Raw genomic sequence first — 19,354 nt, 5'->3', positions numbered from 1 at the left:
CAGGAAAGAGCCAGTGTGGCTGGCGAGGACTGAGAAAAGGGGAGACTTTGGAGGTGAGAGATATTGGGGTGCAGGCACCAGATACTGTAGGGTGCTATAGGCTACTGCAAGGACTTGGCCTTTTCTCTGATTGGGATGGGACCACTGTAGGGCTTTGAGCAGAGGAGTGATGTGATCTGACATATATCAGGGTTGCTCTGGCTGCTATGTGAAAACAGACTTTGGGGGGCAATGGCAGACACCAGGAAGCCTGTAAGGAGACTTGCAAAAATCCATGTCTAAATGCTGGTGGATTGGATGAGTGAGGAGTGGTTGGATTCTGGACATATTTTGACAATGGAGCCAACAGAATTTGCTACTGGAGGGGATGTGGAGGGTGTGGGAGAGAAATCAGGGATAACTAACTCCAGGCTCTTGGCCTGAGCAGCTGGGGGATGGAGTCCCAAGTCCTGGGTTTAAATTCTGACTCTAACACTTCTTGCTGTGTGGCCCAAACCATATGCTTTACCTCTCTGAGCCTCTGCTTGCTCACCTTGAAGTGGGCTGAAGCACCTGCAGTGGTTTCCCTGTGAGGTGTTACAAAACTTAACTAAGAATGGATGAAAAGCTCCAAGAATGGGAGAAAGCTCTAGATTAGGGTGAAGGTCAATCATAAAAGATACTGGGGTACTTCCCTGGTGGTGCAGTGGTTGAGAGTCTGCCTGCCAATGCAGGGGACACGGGTTCGAGCCCTGGTCCGGGAAGATCCCACATGCCGCAGAGCAACTAAGCCCTTGAGCCAAAACTACTGAGCCTGCGTGTCTGGAGCCTGTGCTCCGCAACAAGAGAGGCCGCCACAGTGAGAGGCCCGCGCACCACGATGAAGAGTGGCCCCCGCTCGCCGCAACTAGAGAAAGCCCTCGCACAGAAACGAAGACCCAACACAGCCAAAAATAAATAAATAAATTTTTTTTTTTTTTTTTTCTTGCGTTATGCGGGCCTCTCACTGTTGTGGCCTCTCCCATTTGCGGAGCACAGGCTCCGGATGCGCAGGCTCAGTGGCCATGGCTCACGGGCCCGGCCGCTCCGCGGCATGTGGGATCCTCCCGAAACGGGGCACGAACCCGCGTCTCCTGCATCGGCAGGCGGACTCTCAAGCACTGCGCCACCAGGGAAGCCCAATAAATTTATTTTTTAAAAAAATACTGGGAACGTATAACAGGGTCATTCAGGCAGCTGTATGCTCAATTGGTGGGCTTTGGGACACGTAGGGTGGGCTTTTTTGTTTGTTTGGGGGGGGTTGCATTTTTCTTAATTAATTTATTTTTATTTATTTTTGGCTGCATTGGGTCTTCGTTGCTGCATGCAGGCTTTCTCTAGTTGTGGCGAGCGGGGGCTACTCTTCGTTGCGGTTGTGGGCTTCTCATGGCGGTAGCTTCCTCTTGTTGCAGAGCATGGGCTCTCGGCGCGCGGGCTCAGTAGTTGTGGCACGTGGGCTCAGTAGTTGTGACTCATGGGCTCAGTAGTTGTGACTCGTGGGCTTAGTTGCTCTGCAGCATGTGGGATCTTCCCGGACCAGGGCTCAAACCTGTGTCCCCTGCACTGGCAAGTGGAATCTTAACCACTGTGCCACCAGGGAAGCCTGTGTAGGGTGTTTTTAAACTGACCACAAACACAAGACTCCTGTGCTGGGTCCCTTGGGTACAGATGAAGAAGAATCCACAGTGTACCCTTAGAGGGGGCCCTGGGGTCAGGTTATAAACAGGAGTGTATTTAATAGGAGGCTCATGGAGCAAAAGCCTCAGAGCCTCTCACCTGTATGACCCCTTCCAAGGCCTGTATCCAAGTTTGAATTTATAATATTGTATTTTTAAAGAGGACCCCCAAATTATATCTACATCAGGCCTCCATAAACCTAGGTCTACCCTTGGCTGTAATAACCAGAGCTACATTGACAAGTACCTGCTGTGTGCCAGGTACTCTGCTAAGTGCTTGACATTCATTAGCACATTTAATACAGCAAAATAGCATGAACCAGTCCTTTTACAGGGGAGTAAAACAAGGCTCAGAGAGGTTACGTGACTTCCCCAAGATCACACAGCTGGAATTAATTTCAGTGCTCATGCCCTTAGCCACTAGGCCGCCCTCCCCCAAGGCTCTGATCCTGTCCTGCCTGGACGACTTCAGGAGGTTCCATTATCTGGCAGAGCCTCAGGTTCACCATCTGCTAATGGGAGTGCTAACCAGCCATGTCCATAGACTGAGACCTCAGGCCTGAACGCACTTTGTAAAATGATGAAATAGTAGGCATTTACGATGGAGTCCTACCATCTAGAGTTGATGGGTTGGTGACTGCAAATATGAACAATAGAAGGCATTTTGGGGTGGTGCAGCTGGTGCCTGCCTTCTCCCCCATGGCTGGGTCAGTCACCATGCAGCACAGCCCCCCTCCCACCCGTTCCTGCCCAATTCCTGTTCACTGGCTTTGTCTTCCAGTATCCCAGCCTGCCCTTGCCCTTCCACCATGTAGATTTCATCTTGGCTTGTTAGCCCATCTTTTTTTAACATCATCATTATTATATAATTTGTTTTTAATAAGTAATTCATTTACATGATTCAAAAGTCCAAAGACACCAAAATACAATGAAAAATTCTCCCACTCTTCTTCCCAGCCACCAAGTTCCCCTCCCTGGAGGCAGCCCAGTCATTCAATCCCTCTCCCTTCCAAAAATATGTGATACACATCTTTATATATGTACCTGTATATATACACACACAAATAATTTATGTGTATATAAATATATATGTTATATAACAGATACATTACAAATGGATTATACATATACATTCATATACATATATACATTATATGTGTATATATTATTTATTCATATGGTAGCTACAATATATGCTGCTATGAGCTTTTTTACCCACTTAGGGTTGTATGTGCATCTCAGTACACAAGGAACGTTATTACCCATTTCTTTAGGGCTACAGTAGTATCTGATTGTATAACTGTGTCATAGTTTATTTAGTTACTCCCCTATTTATATTTAGGTTGTTTCAATCTTTTTTTTTCACTATCACAAACAGTGCTGTAGTGAATAACTGTGTACATTCCTCATACCACACATGTGTGAATACATCTGTAAGAGAATTTCCTAAAAGTGTAATTTCTGAGTCAAAGGATACATACATTTTTGTGATAGGTATTACCAATTGCCCTCCACACAGGTTGCACCAATTTTTTTTCTTCTTTTTGGCCGTGCAGTGTAGCACGTGGGATCCTAGTTCCCCTACCAGGGATCAAACCTGTGCCCGCTGCAGTGGAAGCACAGGGTCTTAACCACTGGACCGCCAGGGAAGTCCCAAGTTGCACCAATTTAAATTTCCACCACTGCTGTATAAGAGGGCCTATTTCACCATAACTTCACCAACTCAGTACACCCACCATTATGGCCTTTACCAATCTGATAAGAGGAAAATGTCTCTCAGGAGATTTAATTTGCATTTATTTTGTTATGAATGGGGTTGAGCATCTTTTAATATTTTTTAATATTCTTAAGAGCCATTTATATTCCTTTTCTATGAACTGTCTGTTCTGTTCCTATCCTTTACCCATTTTTCTGTTGGGTTCTTGGTCTTTGTAATGGTTCATATATTAAGGGAAATTAACATATAATTGTAGAATATATATTATATTCAAATTATATATAAAATATATAATTTGTAGAATTGTCAACAAATATTCACCTGTTGACTTGTTCTTGATTTAATAAGCAGATCTTGACCTGTCAGCTTGCTTTTGACCTTCCAACAGATCCTCATTTGTCCACTTGACCTAAATTCCCAGGTTTTACCTCAGCATTTTGTTTTTTTTCTTTTTTGTGGTACGTGGGCCTCTCACTGTTGTGGCCTCTCCCGTTGCGGAGCACAGGCTCTGGACATGCAGGCTCAGCGGCCATGGCTCACGGGCCCAGCCACTCCGCGGCATGTGGGATCTTCCCAGACCGGGGCACGAACCCGTGTCCCCTGCATCGGCAGGTAGACTCTCAACCACTGCGCCACCAGGGAAGCCCCACCTCAGCTTTTAACTCACCCAATCTTTCTACCCCTGGCCCACCACCCAGGAAGGATGAGAGGGAGCTATGGCCAGTTCAGGAAGCAGAGCAGAGAGTGGGCCCAGCCTGGCTGGATGAGAACCTGCTCCTTGGTTCCCCTACCTGAAATGGTTTGGGCTGAGCTACGTTAAGTTCAGAGCCACTCACCTGAGAGCTGGCTGGCCATCCTTCGGAGGGTGACGGGTGAAGGCCTTGGGGCTGGGCCCACCTCCTCCAGACCATCCATCAGGCCCTTTTGTTCAGGCGCTGATGCCATGCCCAGTGGGTTGTTAATGGTGAAGGTGCCGGCGTACCGCTCCAGAGGGTCATCTAGAGAGGCCACGATGCCCTCCTCCCACAGGCGGTACAGCATCAGCACGGGAAAGATCTTGGAGATGCTGGAGATCCTGGACAATGTGGGGGGCACAAGGGTGCAGAGGGCATCCTGTTGGCTTCACAACCCACCTCCACCCTGCACCCCCAGCCTCCAACTCTCTAGTATAATTAGGAAAGCACTGAGTCCACCCTTATTCAGCATCTCAGACAGAAATCCACCAGCCTCTGTAGAATGCCTTTGGGATGCTTGACAACTTACCAGGGGCAGTGGCGCTGGGCCAGATGGACACTCTCGAGCACCTCCCCCATGCCAGGCCCTTCACCAGGCACTTCCCTCTCTGGGACAGACCTGGGTTGGGATCCTATCTCTGCCTCTCACCAGCTGAGTTGCCTTGGGCAAGTGCTAGACCTTTCTGAGATTCAGTTTCATTGTCTATTTTATGGGTTGTAGGAAGCATCGAACAAGATTGTGCTTGCAAAGTGCTTGGCAACACACCTGGAAGGTAGTAAGTGCTCAGTAAGTGATAACAAATATAATTGTTGCCCTGTGGCTGGCACATAGCAGGTGCAGTGTGAATGGAAGCCCTGCAATCCTCACAGTATCTCAGGGAGCAAATGTGTTCACTTGGCACTGTGAGATTTGAGGATCCTACAGGCAGCACCCAGGAGGGGAGACTCTGGGTGTGCAGCAGATTGTCCCAAGTTGCTTCCATCTGGGCCACCGCTGCCAGCTGGCAGAGAACCAGGTCGAGGGCCCAGGAACTGGTTACAGTTCTTTAGTGTCACGTGGAAGGGGTGTGGGGTGGGACATAAGGGAGCCTTTTCTAGTTTGGGAGGCATTAGGATAAGGGTTCTCCAGAAGGGATTCCTTCCTGACTTGTTACCACTGTGGTGTGATGTTAGGCACTCACTGGTCCTCTCTGGACCTCAGTCTCCTCATCTATAAAACTGCCAAGACTTAATAAAGGGCCCTGGCAGCTAAGACCCCCAGTCAGGATTCTCTTGAGTCCCCCTACCTCCTAAGTCCCCCTTGTCCTACCACCCTTCGCCCCCTCCACAAGACCCTGGTGGTCCCCCAGCTGACCGGTACATGGTGTACTCATTGGGGGGCCCAGAAGCCGGGTCTGAACCATTCTTCCTCCCGAAGTTCCCGGTCCAGAGCACAGTGTCGTTGTGGATGACAACTGCAGACATAGCAGCCAGGCCTGGGGCAGACAGTGCCTGCCGCAGGATCCTGTCCACCTTGGAAGAGCAGAGCAGGTGCCTCAGAGTACAGGTGCAGAGACAGGCCCCTCTCCCCACCCACAGGCCCCATGTGGTTCTGTACACCATGCCATTCACATACCACACCTTGTACACAGTACCCCCTGCCTGACTCCCCTCCATTCTCTCCCCCTAGTGGCTGGAAGGGAGCCCAGTGAGCCTCCAGACCTCGGGTTCTCAGACCGAGTCCCATGGGGTGGGAACCCCACCCAGCTGCAATCAGAGCAGATCCCCTGGAAACTGTTTTGTATGTAAGTTTTCCTCACAAGACCTTTGTTCAAAGAAACATTTCCTTGGAAATACGTAAGAGGAGGGAGGGGTTAAAACCCCTGATCTAATCAAACCTGTGTCTGATGCCCTAAAAAACCTCCAACAGGCTGAGTTTGACCCCCTAGTGTTGGAGAATTCAGTATTTATAGAGGGCCCCTAACACTGTCTTTGAACATTTATTGAAAATACCTCATTATTTTCAGTTATGTAGTATAATGATGGTGATTAACAGCTAACATTTACTGGACATTTACAACATGCCAGACACAGTATAAAGTGATTTTCATACATTGTCTCACTTAATCCTCATAAGTTGTTGCTGATTTCTCCCCATTTTACAGGTGAGAAAATTTGAGATATGAAGTGACTTGCCCCAGTGGTTAATGGCTAGTGGAATCAGGATTAGAACCCTATGCTAACTCCAGCACCTCCTTGCCAAGAGATTTTACATTCCCTGAATTGAGCTCAGTCTACCTGTAGTTTCCACCCCTGCACTAACTTTGCCTCTCTGAGCCTCAGTTTCCTCCTCTTTAGCTAGGGATTCACGAGGTGGTACCATAGAGAAGATAGCACAGTGCGTGGCATGTACCAGGTGCTCACTAGGAGGCTGCTATGGTTATTATTGTTGCTTTATTTTTTTTAATTACTCTGACCCCTGGGAGCCAAATAGCACACTTCTGCTCTCTCTCCTTCACAAGAGCTTTTTGTGTATTTGCAGGCAGTGATTGTGTCTCTCTGCACTGGCCCACGCCTGCTCTTATGTGGACACATCACCCTCCTTCCCTTCAGCTGTTCCTCGGATGAAGTTTCAAACCATCTCCCACCACCGCCACCAGGCTGCTGCACATACACTTCTGATCTGTGTGTCTCCTAAGGTGAGTGACCCAAGTGGGTAGGGTTTGAATGGCAGAATGGCACAGACAAGAGCTGGCTGAAAGCCCCTTCTAGTGTTAAGCCATTCTGCAATGGTAAAAGTTGTGTTGTGGGGTCTTTAATCATCTTTCAATGGCCTCTGTGATCCTCTCCCATCTCATCTTTCTCCACCCCCACTTATGGCCCCACCAGACTATATTTCCTCTCTGTATATGCCTCATACTGACTCTGCTGCCTCTGGGCCTTTGCACATGCTGTTCCCTCTATCTAAATCACATCTTTCACACCCCCAAGCTCCCTCATTATATACACACATATCCTCTGGGTATCTACTCCTTGTTCACCTCTCAGTTTAGACACCACTTCCTCCAGAAGCCTTCCCTGACCCCAAGTCCAGTTCCTTTGTGTCACCACGTACCCTAAACTTTCTCTATCCTCACTCTTACCCCTGTGTTATAAATGTTTACTATCTTGACTGTCCCAAGACTAGTAGCTTCTTGAGAGCAGGACAGTATCTTCTCCTGCCATATCCCTGGTGGGTAGTGCAGAGTAAGTGCTCAAGAATTATATGTTAGGGGGCATGCCTGGTGGTCCAGTGGCTAAGACTCTGCACTCCCAATGCATGGGTCCTGGGTTCGATCACTGGTCAGGGAGCTAGATCCCACATGCTGCAACTAAAGATCCTGCATGCATGCCACAGCGAAGATCCCATGTGCCACAACTAAGACCCAGTGCAGCCAAATAAATTAATTAATTAAAAAAAAAAGAATTATATGTTGAATGAATGAATGAATGCCACTACCAGCGCAGAGGATATGCCCTCCCCTTCATCAACCGGGCCTAGCCTACACAGCCAGTTCTCTCCTGGGTCATCACTGACCTTTTTCAGGGCCTCCTTCAACACGGGGAGGGGGTGGGCCAGGGGCACAGGCTCAGGGTGCTGGGGACACATCCTCACGGGGGCAGAAGTCACCTCTGGTCCCAAGGAACCTGGAGGGAACATCACATGGTGAGCGGAGGACAGAGATCAGGTTAGTAGTCTAGGGGCCATTGCCCACTGGGTCTTCTCCCACTTCTGGGTGATCTCAGGAGGCAGTGGAAGGTTTAGAGAAGAGTGGTTCTTGTACTCTTGGGGGGTTCTCACACCCTTACCACCCCACACTGTCCTTAGAGGATGCAGGGAGGTCTGGAGGCTGTTGTGATGGTCTCACAGCCTGAATCCTGCCCTGCCAAGGTCCACACCTTTCCCCTGCTGTTCCAAGAAAGCCACACACCTGGTCAAAAGTAGGATGGGACTCAAACCCTAATGCCCGGATGCACAGCTCTGGGGATGAAATGAGTTGTTCCTGGTGGTTTAAGCCTGAAGCCTAAGTGGGGCCCTGAGTCCACTTCTCCACCCAAATATAAAATCAGAACTGGAGAAAGGGGGACAGTAGAGATGTGGCTGAGCCTGCCCCACAGAGCTGGAACTTGTCTAAGTCTGCTGACCACATGGAGGGAGGAAGCTCGTCATGCGAGGAGAGAAGGGCTACCAACAGGCGCCTGTGGCCTGATTGGTGTCTCGAAGGCCAAGTAGCAGGTAGTGAGTGTAGGACTGTGCTGTCTCCTCCTGGGCATGCTCTGCCCTTTGCCCCTGGCTGCCCATGGCTGGTATCTTGTGATGAGGCTGTGCCAACTGGGAGAGCTGGCCCTAGGGCATGAGTCTGGCGTTACCAGCAGTGGTGGTTCATTTGCTGAGCCTTGACCAGCCCAGGATGGAGAGACCAAGAAATGGCAGCTGCTGTCCATGGACACGTGGACATGTTCCTCCCAGGGTCTTATATATAGCTGGGGCAGTGCCTTTAAAGGGAGGTAGGGCCTGGAGATCCCACCTTAGGGGCCCAAGGAAGAGCAAGAGAAACACTATTTGCACTTTTGGGGGGACCCTGAGTTTTACCCCTGGAGTCGATGGCTTAAGGAACCCCCAGTGGTATTAGATCCTCAGTTACTACAGAAGGGCATCGAGGCGCAGAGGGATCACATGACTGGCCCGAAGATGCACAGTTAGTGAGAGCTGGAGTCAGAATGGTCCTCCCTCCTGCCTCAGATCAGGAGCGGCGGCTCAAAGCCCACGGGGACCTCCGGGGATGGGGGGAGACTCAAGGGTGTTCCTGCACTCACCGGTCTTCAGCTTGGGGAGGTAATACTGCCACAGGAAGCAGCCAGTCATGAGCACAGAGAGCACAAAGAATAAGCTGCAGGAAACCGGGAAGAGCCACTTCTTTGTCACTTTCAGCAGGCTGAGCTGCCGGCCAGCCTGCAAGGGGAAGGACAAGGCACACCCCCAAGGGGGTCAGCAAGAGGGAGGAGAGAGGGACCCCTGCCCTGGCCCGTCCTATGCCTTAGGTTCACCCAGACATCAGGAGAACCCACAGCTTAGGGTAAGTTTCACACCTGTAAAACCAAGGGCCTTCCCAGTATTGCCCCTTCAACAGCTCTGCCCCATATGTACCTCTGCACCTCTGTGCCTTTGCATAGCCTGTTCCCTCTGCTGGGTGTGCCCTCTCTCTCCTATGTACTTAGTGAAACATCTAAGACCAGCTGAAATGCCACCTCCTCCATGAAGCCTTCCCCAACTCTCCTCACCCAAGTCCCCAACAGGGCACTAGGCACAAGCCTCCATTGTGGTGCAAATCCAGCTTTCTCTCTAATACAGTTGTTCTACAGCTGTTAGCTGATCCACCTCACCGAGTGTGAGTTCTCCAAGGGAGGGGCCACTTCCTCACTCTCTGCCCTCCATGGCCTCTGGTTTATCCTGGTTGCTCAGTACATGTTGTGGAGGGAATGTGTGGGTCCTAAGAACACAGGACAAGGCTTCCCAGGAGACCCACTTCACCCCATGCCTCACCACACACCCGCTTTCCCAAGCCTCCACCAACGGTGTGTTCTTGCAGCAGGCCTGCATAAGGGTCCCAATGTGTGGTTGGTGTCTCCCAGCTGTGGCTGGTCTCATGGCCATGGCCCCCATGTTTCTCTTCCAAGTGAGTATAAAAACCATTGCAGTGGGCTTCCCTGGTGGCGCAGTGGTTGAGAGTCCGCCTGCCGATGCGGGGGACGCGGGTTCGTGCCCCGGTCCGGGAGGATCCCACATGCCACGGAGCGGCTGGGCCTGTGAGCCATGGCCGCTGGGCCTGCGCGTCCGGAGCCTGTGCTCCACAGCAGGAGAGGCCACAACAGTGAGAGGCCCGTGTACCGCAAAAAAAAAAAAACGGTTGCAGTGAAAAGGGACCTGCCTGGAAAGCTCAAGAAAGGGTGGAGCTCAGAGAAATGGGGCCTTTTCCTCAGACAGGTGCGGGGGCTGAGCAAGTGCGGCTTGGGAGGTGGGCGAGGGCAGGAAGCAGGGAGCATAAGACGATGAGACCAAGGCCTAAAGTCCAAGAGAGGGAGGAGGAAGAGGCCGCGTGGGGAGGTGGCAAGGAATCTAAAGAGAGAGTGTGTGTGGCAACCTGGCCCCCAGGAAGAATGGTGTACTCCCTCACAGCCAACTTAGAATCCTGGAAACACAGTACCACCTCCAGTTAGTGTCCCAGACACAGTGCTAAAAGCCTTTTAAGAGGTGTATCATGGCACCCTGTGAGGTAGGCGCCCTTAGTGCCCTAATGTTACAGATGAGGCTCAGAGAAGTTAAGTGACTTGCCCAGGGTCACACAGCTAGTTGCAGAGCTAACATTTGATCTCTGTCTGTGGCCTGCTCAACCGAAGTTCTGGAAGAGCCTTCACAGTCATTTGTTGAACTTTCTCATTTCCGGGTCGGCAAACTGAAGTTATAGGAAGGAAAGGACTTGTCTAAAAAATAATAAACATCATATTTTGAGTGCCAGCTTTAAGCCTGGCCCTGCGCTATTCACATAACTGGTATTATCTTACCACATTTCATAGTCTGTTCATGAAGTTGGTTTGGGAACTTTCATTTTAGAGGTGATAAAATGAGGCTCACAGAGGTTAGGGGACTTGCTCAAGGTCACAGAACAAGGCAGTGGCAAAGCTGGGATTCAGATCCAATCTGCCTGACTCTCCACCTTTATGTCTTAATGTGTCTTATGCCTCTTTTGAACTATCTTCATTGCTGCTGTAACCTAAACTGTGATGTGAAAGGACTCTTCCCTGGTCTCCCCTAATCCTTCTCTGTCCCTCCTAGAGGGCCTGCAGAATGAGAGAGCTGGGAAGGAATTCAAAATTCAGGACCCTTGTCCCAGGATTGAGGGCTCTGTTTCATTTATTCATCCTTTCAACAACTCTAGATTGAGCACCTACTAGGTGAGAGGCACTGTTCCAGGCCCTGGGGGCTCAGCAGTGTACCAGTATCAGAATTCCTGCCCTCGGGGAGCTAGCATGCTGGTGTTTAAGGCCTAGCTCTCCTGGCCAGCCCAACTCTGCACAAGCTCTCTGCTGTGCTCAGTGGCTGACCTGTGCTCAGGGCGTGGTGAGGATATGCTGAGTGAGTGGGTGAGAGTAGTACAAATCATCGAAGAGCGAGAATCAGCCAGCTGCTGGAGAGCTGGGTCTCAAACTCGGGCCTCTGAAATGTTCAGTCACAGAAGATACCCTTGCAAAGCAAAACCCACATTCAAATCCAGGGTACATCACCCTAAGACCCATAAAACCTTCGGCAACTCCCAGTTTCTTCATTTGTAAAGTAGGAAAGGTAATAACCTTGCAAAGTTGTTTTGAGACAAAAAACATAGCAAGCACCTATGTGAGGGGCAATATTCTAAGGACTTTAATGTACATTATGCACATTAAATCATTTAACTCTCACAATATCCCATGAGGCAGTATGATTATTACCACTAGTTTACAAGTGAGGAAGCTGAGTGTCACATATGCTAAGCCATTTACCCAAAATCATACAGTATTATGTGGCAGAACTGGACCTTGAACCCATACAGGGTGGCTCCAGAATCTGGCATCCTTAACCACTAGGCTATCTCTACTGACCCTGGTGAATGAGATGACATAGGCTCACACAAAAATGTGTACTTGAATGTCCATAGCAACATTATCATAACAGCAAAAAAGTGGAAACAAACCAAATGTCTATCAAATGATGAATGGGTGATCAAAATGTGGTATATCCAATGGAATATTCTTTGGCCATAAGAAGGAATGAAGTCGTACAACATGGACGAACCTTGAAAACATGGTAAATCCAGCCACAAAAGGCCACGTGTTATATGACTCCATTTATATTAAATGTCCAGAATAGGCAAATCCATAGAGACAGAAAGTAGATTAGTGGTTGCCAGTGGCTGGAGGTATAGGGGAATGGGGAGTGACTGCTAACGGGTAGTTTCCTTTTGGGGGGTAATGAAAATATTCTAAAATTGATTGTGGTGCTGGTTATACAACATTGTGAATATGCTAGAAACCACAGAATTCTACACAAAATTGGTGAATGTTATGGTATGTGAATTATATCACAATAATGATTTTTTTATAATAGTACCTACTTGTATTCAGTTGCAAGGATTAAATGAGTTAATATTTATAAAACACTGAGGGCTTCCCTGGTGGCGCAGTGGTTGAGAGTCCGCCTGCCGTTACAGGGGACACGGGTTCGTGCCCCGGTCCGGGAGGGTCCCACGTGCCGCGGAGCGGCTGCGTCCGTGAGCCATGGCTGCTGAGCTGGGCCCGTGAGCCATGGCTGCTGAGCCTGTGCATCCGGAGGCTGTGCTCCACAATGGGAGAGGCCACAGCAGTGAGAGGCCCGCGTACCACAAAAAATAAATAAATAAATATATATATATATATATATATATATATATATCACTTAGAACACTGGTGGGCACATGGTAAACACTATATAATGCATTACCTATAATTGAATGCCTACTATGTGCTAGGCACTGAGCCAGATATTAGAGATACACTGATAAACAGGGAAAAAAATGTTTCCTACCCTATTGGGGATTACACTTTTCAGAGGAGGTGGATATTAACCAAATCTTGCATTCACTCTTCTTTCCCCATCTCCCTTTCCAAGGGCTCCTCCTTCACCTCTGTCCTACAAACATAGTGTACCTGGCTTCCCTCCTCCTCTTTCCTCAGTACACACACAATCCCTAGGTGACAAATTACCAAATCAGAAGTGGAAGAGGGCCACCACTACAGATCCTACAGGAAAGTATTGTGAACGTTATGCCAATCCATTTGACAATTTAAATGACACGGACACATTTCTTGAAAGACGTAATTTCCCCAGGTGACCTCATGCACAAGGATGCCAGCCATGTGCTAATGATTACTGATCCTACAGCTTCTGCCCAGCTCTCTCCCCTGAACTTGAGACTACCATTTTCAACTGCCTACCAAATATTTCCACCTGGAAGTCCCCACACCTCTGAAACCCAACATCTCGGGCAAAACTTGCTTATCTTCCCTCCTCCTCCTTCTCTGATATTTTCAACATCACTTTATGGCACCTGCTTCCACCAAGTCACACAAGCTAGAAATTTCAGGGTCTTCTCTGGCCCCTTCTTGCCCCTCAATCCCCAGCCCCAGCCATTCACCAAGCCCTGCTGGCCTGTTAAGTTTATGAAATAATTCAAGCATAGAGAAGAATATATGGAGAATATAATGAACACTTGAGCACCCACCATCCAACTTTGATTAAATCTTAACATTATACCATATTTTCCTCATATTTAAAAAATACTAGGGGGGTTTCCCTGGTGGCGCAGTGGTTGAGAGTCCGCCTGCTGATGCAGGGGACACGGGTTCGCGCCCTGGTCCGTAGCAGCTAGGCCCGTGAGCCGTGGCCGCTGAGCCTGCGTGTCCGGATCCTGTGCTCCGCAACGGGAGAGGCCACAACAGTGAGAGGCCCGCATACTGCAAAAAAAAACTAGAGACTTCACTGGTGGTTCAATGATTAAGACTCCGTGCTCCCAATGCAGGGAGCCTGGGTTCGATCCCTGGTCAGGGAACTAGATCCCGCATGCCGCAACTAAAAATCCCACGTACTGCAACCAAAGATCCTGCGTGCTGCAACCAAAAAAAGAAAAAAAAGAAAATCCTGCGTGTCACATCTAAAGACCTGGTGCAGCCAGATAAATAATTCTTTTTAATAATAAAAAATTAAAAAAATAAAAAATACTATGTTACTTATTTAGTCTGTTGTCTATTCATCCCATCCCATTAGAAAACAGGGACTTTTTTTGTTTCGTTCACTGTAGTATTCCCAGTGACTAGAACAGTCCCTGGAACATAGCAGTCCCTAATAAATATTTGTTAAATGAATGAACACATGAAAATAAAACATTCTAGGTAGAGTTGAAGCCCTCTGTCCCCTTTGCAGATCTCAATCTTCTTCCCCTCTCCCCACATGTGACACCCATTCTGATCTTGGTGTTTATCGTTATCATGCATGTTTTTATTCCTTTACTATGTGTTTATGGATCCATAAGCAGCAAATAGTATTGTTTTTCAGATTTTAAAACTTATATATATAAAAAACTTATATAAATGATATCCTACTGTATTATCCTCCTTCAACTTACCTTTTTTCCACTTTGATACATGTAGTTCTGGATTATCCATTTTAACTTCTATAGAGTATGCTGCTGTATGACTATACTTCATAGTGTAATAGTTAGAGCATGGACTCTGGGGCCAGGCTGCCTTAAAGACGTGAGTATTTTATACATTTGAGTTGAGCGTGAAATATCTGGGTGGTAAGATATAGCCATCTTCAGCTTAACCAGATACTATCCAGTTGCTCTCCAAAGTTGTTCCAATTTATACTTTCACCACCTGTGATTCTCATTGCTACTTTTAGTTTGCATTTTCTTGATTACTGATAATGTGGTGAGTGTCTCCAGCACCGAGACCTTGGCTTTGATGCCTCCAACACCTGGCACTCCACTTGGCTCTGGCAGGTTCTCAGGAAGTATGTTTTGCACTTTATGTTGTCCTGCAAGTTGAAAGACTTGGGTTCAAATCTCAGCCCTACCTCCTGAGTCAGTTATAACTCTGGACAAGTCCCTTCCCCTCTCTGAACCTCCACTTCTTTAACTGTTGGAGAGGGCTGGGTTATTTACAAAGAGTTTACTTTTACATCTGGAAACCTCATTTGACTTCAAAAGTATCTTCCAGCTCTAGAATTTAGGGTTCACATTAAAGCCATTCTTTATTCATAATTTCTAAAGATAGGAAAAGTCCCTCAACTGGTGAGTGAATAGACAAACTATGGTACATCCACACAATGGAATACTACTCAGCAATGTAAAGGAACAAACTATTGATAGACGCAATCATGTGGATGAATCTTAAATACATTATGCTAAGTGAAAGAAGCCAGACTCAAAAGGCTACAGACTATAGGGACTTCCCTGGTGGTCCAGTGGCTAAGACTCTGCACTCCCAATGCAGGGGGCTCAGGTCAGGGAACTAGAATCCCACTTGCCACAACTAGGAGTTCTCATACTGAAACTGAAGATCCCACATGCCACAACTAAAGATCCCACATGCCTCAACTAAAGATCCCACATGCAGCAACGAATATCTGGCACGCCGCTACGAAGATCTGGCCCGCAGCAACGAAGGTCCCGTGTGCCGGAATTAAGACCCAGTGCAGCCAAATAGATAAACAAATAAATTTAAAAACATTTTTTTAAAAAAAGGCTACAGACTATATAATTCCATTTTCATAACACTCTGGACAAGGCAAAACTGCAAGGACAGAAAACAAATCAATGGCCACCTGGGAGTAGGGATGGTATAGACTACAACAGGGCAGAAGGGAATTTGGGAAGGTGATGAAACTGTTCTCTATCCTGACTGTGATGGTGGTTACAGGGCCATGTGTATCTGTCAAATCACTCTAAAAGAGTGAATTTTAATGCATATAAACTGTACCTCTGGTTTTTTTAAATGAAGCCATTAAAGATCCTGAGAGCATTAGGTTGTGTCCACCTGGGTGTCAGAGGAGTGACACCAGACACAAGTCTGTGCCTCAGCCACAGGAGTGAATGGGGAGGCTCTCTGGCATTGCCGTTGGTTTGTGTGGGAGGGGAGTCAGAAGGTGCCCCTCTTTGAGCATGAGCAAAGAACCAATGGGGCAAGCCCTGTGAGGTGCCCTGGTCGAGGGCAGCCTGATCTCATTTAACAAGTACCTATGGCACAGCATCATCCTCTCATTTTCAGGAACAGAATGCAATTCACAGATATTCGATGAGTTGATGAGGTCATGGGCAGTGGATGATGGAGCTGGGATTCTAGCCCTGTCTATGCATCCTCCCCGCAACACGTGACTGGGTTCTCTGCATCCCCAATGCGCAGCCCTCCTCTGGGGCCCAGCTTCATCTCATGTCTGTCTCCAGTCTCAGAATTTATTCCAATAGACACAAAGGTGGGGTCAGTATTTAATGTCGAAGGTGCTCACTAGCTGCTCACATTGACACTTGCAGATGTCACTTGGCATCTCTCCCCTCTCTCTTCCCAGCTGGAAAACGCTGGCGGAGGGGTTGCTCAGGGAGATCCAGGCTCTCCCAAACCCCACCCATAACGCGGTTCACCCAGCTCCTTCCCCTGGTGGTCTGCAGCCCAGAAACCTTCACCTTTCTTCTCCCAACTGGCCACTCTGGAACAGCACTCCTTGTCCAGTCATTCATTCAGAATACAATCTCCAGGAGCTGGCTGTGTGCTGGGCACAGTGCTACGCCCTTTGGCTAACATCTGTCCCTCATGGAGCCGGCAGGATGGTGAAGAGGTCAGACACAAGGGCTCTGGGGCCTGGGACTTGATTCTGGCTCTGCCCTTATTAGCTGTGGACCAATAACTTCCCCTCTTTGAGTCTCAGTTTCCTTGTCTGTATAATGGGAATGACCATCATTCCTACACCTCATAGAATTTAGATGAGGGTAAATGAGAAAATGCATGCAAAGCCCTTTGAAACTAGCTACTCACAGACTGGTAGCTAGTGTGGCCGTAATAATTTCTCTGGGAGAGAGATGTAAACAGATCACGCCAGAGGGCTCTGGGGGCTCTGAGGTACCCATGAGCTCAGCCTCGGGGTGGGAGGGGGAGGAAAGCTTCATTGAACAGGTAGTTGGGGATGAGTTGGGGGCACTCCAGTCAGGGCCCTTGAGACAGGAAAAAGAAGAGGATCTGTTTCTGGTTTGTTTTGAGAATTTGATGAGTTAATACACAGCAAACACTTGAAATGGTTCCTGGCCTGTGGTACAAACTCTAGAAACGTTAGTGATGACAATGAAGATAATAGAGGGGTGATTTATGATTTAGGTCAATGTTTGAAGCAAGCCTTTGTGGGGCTATGCCTCACCTGGGTCTTCTTTCTCTCCATGGCGTGGAAGATTCCAGCCCCTTGAGGAGTCAGCTCTATAGCCCAGGAGACCCTGTGAACAGGAAACTGAGTCAGTGGAGTGAAGGCAAAGAGAGGTCCTGGAGGCTGGAAAAGAGAGGAGGGGGCTGGAGAAATGCAAGAAGACAAGGATGGGGGATTTGCACCCAGAAGTCCTTGCTGTTTCCCAGACACTAATGCATCTTCCCATAGTGTTTCCCCATCAGACTATGAGGTTTTCTACGGTAGGGATCATGTCTCCATTCATGAAGCTCCACCTCAAAGGCAAGGGGAAACAAACTCAAAAAAACCCCAACTGTCCAGGTCTGCCCAGTCTGTCCTGATTTCAGCACTGAAAGTCCCAAACCCCTCAGTCCAGGGGAAACTGGGACAATTGGTCCCCCTCCCTGCCATTGCCTCTGCTTCCAGTTCCTCCTCCTTCGTCAAGCCTCAGAAACAACCCTGTTAGACCCGTGGGTGCTTGGTCCCAACTCACCCTCTTCTGGAAGGCTCAGGAAGGACGGAGCAATTTCAGACCCAGCCATGGTTGGCCAGTGCCTCCGGGAGCCCCCGTGTTCCAGGGGACAGGAATGACATCCTGGGTTCTGAGGCGCAGGCTTCACCCAGGCTCCCCAGGGGCTGGCAGATGTGGCGCCTGATTTCCCAGCGCTAATCCCTCCGTGTGTCTTACGCTATGGGGATTAGCTCCTGGGGTCCCCGAGCAGCCGGGAGTGGGGCACATCTGTCAGGGGGACTGTGTGGTGCCACGTGACCCAAAATGCTCCAGGCTAGCGGGCAAAGGTATGCTCTCTCCAGAAGGAGTGTCTGCCAAGCCCAGTGTGCGTAGGAGAGATGATGGGAACTGCCAGGAAACAGCCTCCGCCCGACCCACAGGCCTCCCAGACCTGCCATCCCCCACACCAGCTCCTCAGGTACCTCTGAGGAACCCTGAGCTCCAAAGAACACAGTTTGAAGACCACTGGGGTCAGCCTAGTTGTTACATGTTCAGATAACTCGGTTCAAATCCCAGTTCTGTAACTACCTGTGTAGCCTTGGGTAAGTCAGGCCCTCTTTGATTTTTCATCTATAAAATTGGGATGATATCTATGTTATTGTGAGGATTAAACTGCAATGTGTAGGCAAAGCAGGTAGCCCAGGACCTGGCACCTAGTAAGGGTTCTGTTAAGGTTAGCTTCTCTTTATTTTATTTATTTATTTATTTATTTATTGACTGCGTTGGGTCTTCGTTGCTGCGCATGGGCTTTCTCTAGTCGCGGCGAGCGGGGGCTACTCTCCATTGTGGTGTGCGGGCTTCTCGTTGCAGTGGCTTCTCTTGTTGCGGAACCTGGGCTCTAGGAGCACGGGCTTCAGCAGTTGCAGCATGCAGGCTCAGTAGTTGTGGCTCGCGGGCTCTAGAGCACAGGCTGAGTAGTTGTGGCGCACAGGCTTGGTGGCTCCGCGGCATGTGGGATCTTCCCGTAACAGGGCTCGAACCCGTGTCCCCTGCCCTGGCAGGAGGATTCTTAACCACTGCGCCACCAGGGAAGTCCCAAGGTTAGCTTCTTTTTATAACTTGGGTTTTACACCACAACTTTAGAAAGTCACTATCCACTGATTTTAGTTGGCACAAAAGAGAAAATATATTTGCCTTCTTGGCACCAGGTATGGCTGCACATTGGAATTACCTGGTGAGCTTGTAAAAACTGCTAGTCTGGATCCCACCGCCCCAGAGGTCCCCAGGGGTGCAGCCCGGGGCATCACGATTTTTTGAAAACTCCTCAGTGTGTGGTTAAGGTTGAGAATCATTGCCCCAGACCACTGTGTTTCCATCTCATTCTAAATGAATGTAGGGATAGCCTGGGGATCGAGTTAAACTGCAGGTTCTGAGTCAGTGGGTCAGGGTGGGACCTGAGAGTCCATTTCAAACAAACTCCATTCTGGTCTGTGGACCACACTTTGAGGAGCAAAGGCTCCTCTGCAATTCAAGGATTGCGCCGGCTTCTACTCCATTATCTCAGTAGAACATCACAATTGCCTCCCAGCCACCCCGTGGCTTGAATTATTCTATTTTGCTTATGCTCAGGGTCAAGTATGTGAATGGTGGAGGCAAGCCTTCTGGATCTTTTTTTTTTTTTTTAATTTTATTTTTAGCTGTGTTGGGTCTTCGTTGCTGCACGCGGGCTTTTTTTTTTTTTTT

General features: G+C 48.7%; 1 protein-coding gene across 1 annotated transcript in view; it reads right to left on the bottom strand.

The window, feature by feature from the left end:
• The window catches only part of LACTBL1 (lactamase beta like 1), a 19,676-nt gene extending 2,533 nt beyond the window's left edge, over nt 1-17,143 (bottom strand). The window contains exons 1-5 of the mRNA XM_007459196.1: nt 17,140-17,143; nt 8,982-9,117; nt 7,702-7,811; nt 5,500-5,657; nt 4,248-4,486 (exon numbers count right to left, since the gene is read on the bottom strand). Coding sequence (XP_007459258.1) covers nt 4,248-4,486; nt 5,500-5,657; nt 7,702-7,811; nt 8,982-9,030 — 556 coding nt within the window. The 5' untranslated portion in view covers nt 9,031-9,117; nt 17,140-17,143. The remainder of the gene's footprint in view (nt 1-4,247; nt 4,487-5,499; nt 5,658-7,701; nt 7,812-8,981; nt 9,118-17,139) is intronic.
• Between the last annotated feature and the right edge of the window lie 2,211 nt (nt 17,144-19,354).

The sequence above is a fragment of the Lipotes vexillifer genome, unplaced genomic scaffold (assembly GCF_000442215.2).
Source record: "Lipotes vexillifer unplaced genomic scaffold, Lipotes_vexillifer_v1.1 scaffold496, whole genome shotgun sequence".
NCBI classification, from domain to species: Eukaryota; Metazoa; Chordata; class Mammalia; order Artiodactyla; family Lipotidae; genus Lipotes; species Lipotes vexillifer.
This window is presented reverse-complemented; position numbering and strand designations above follow the sequence as displayed.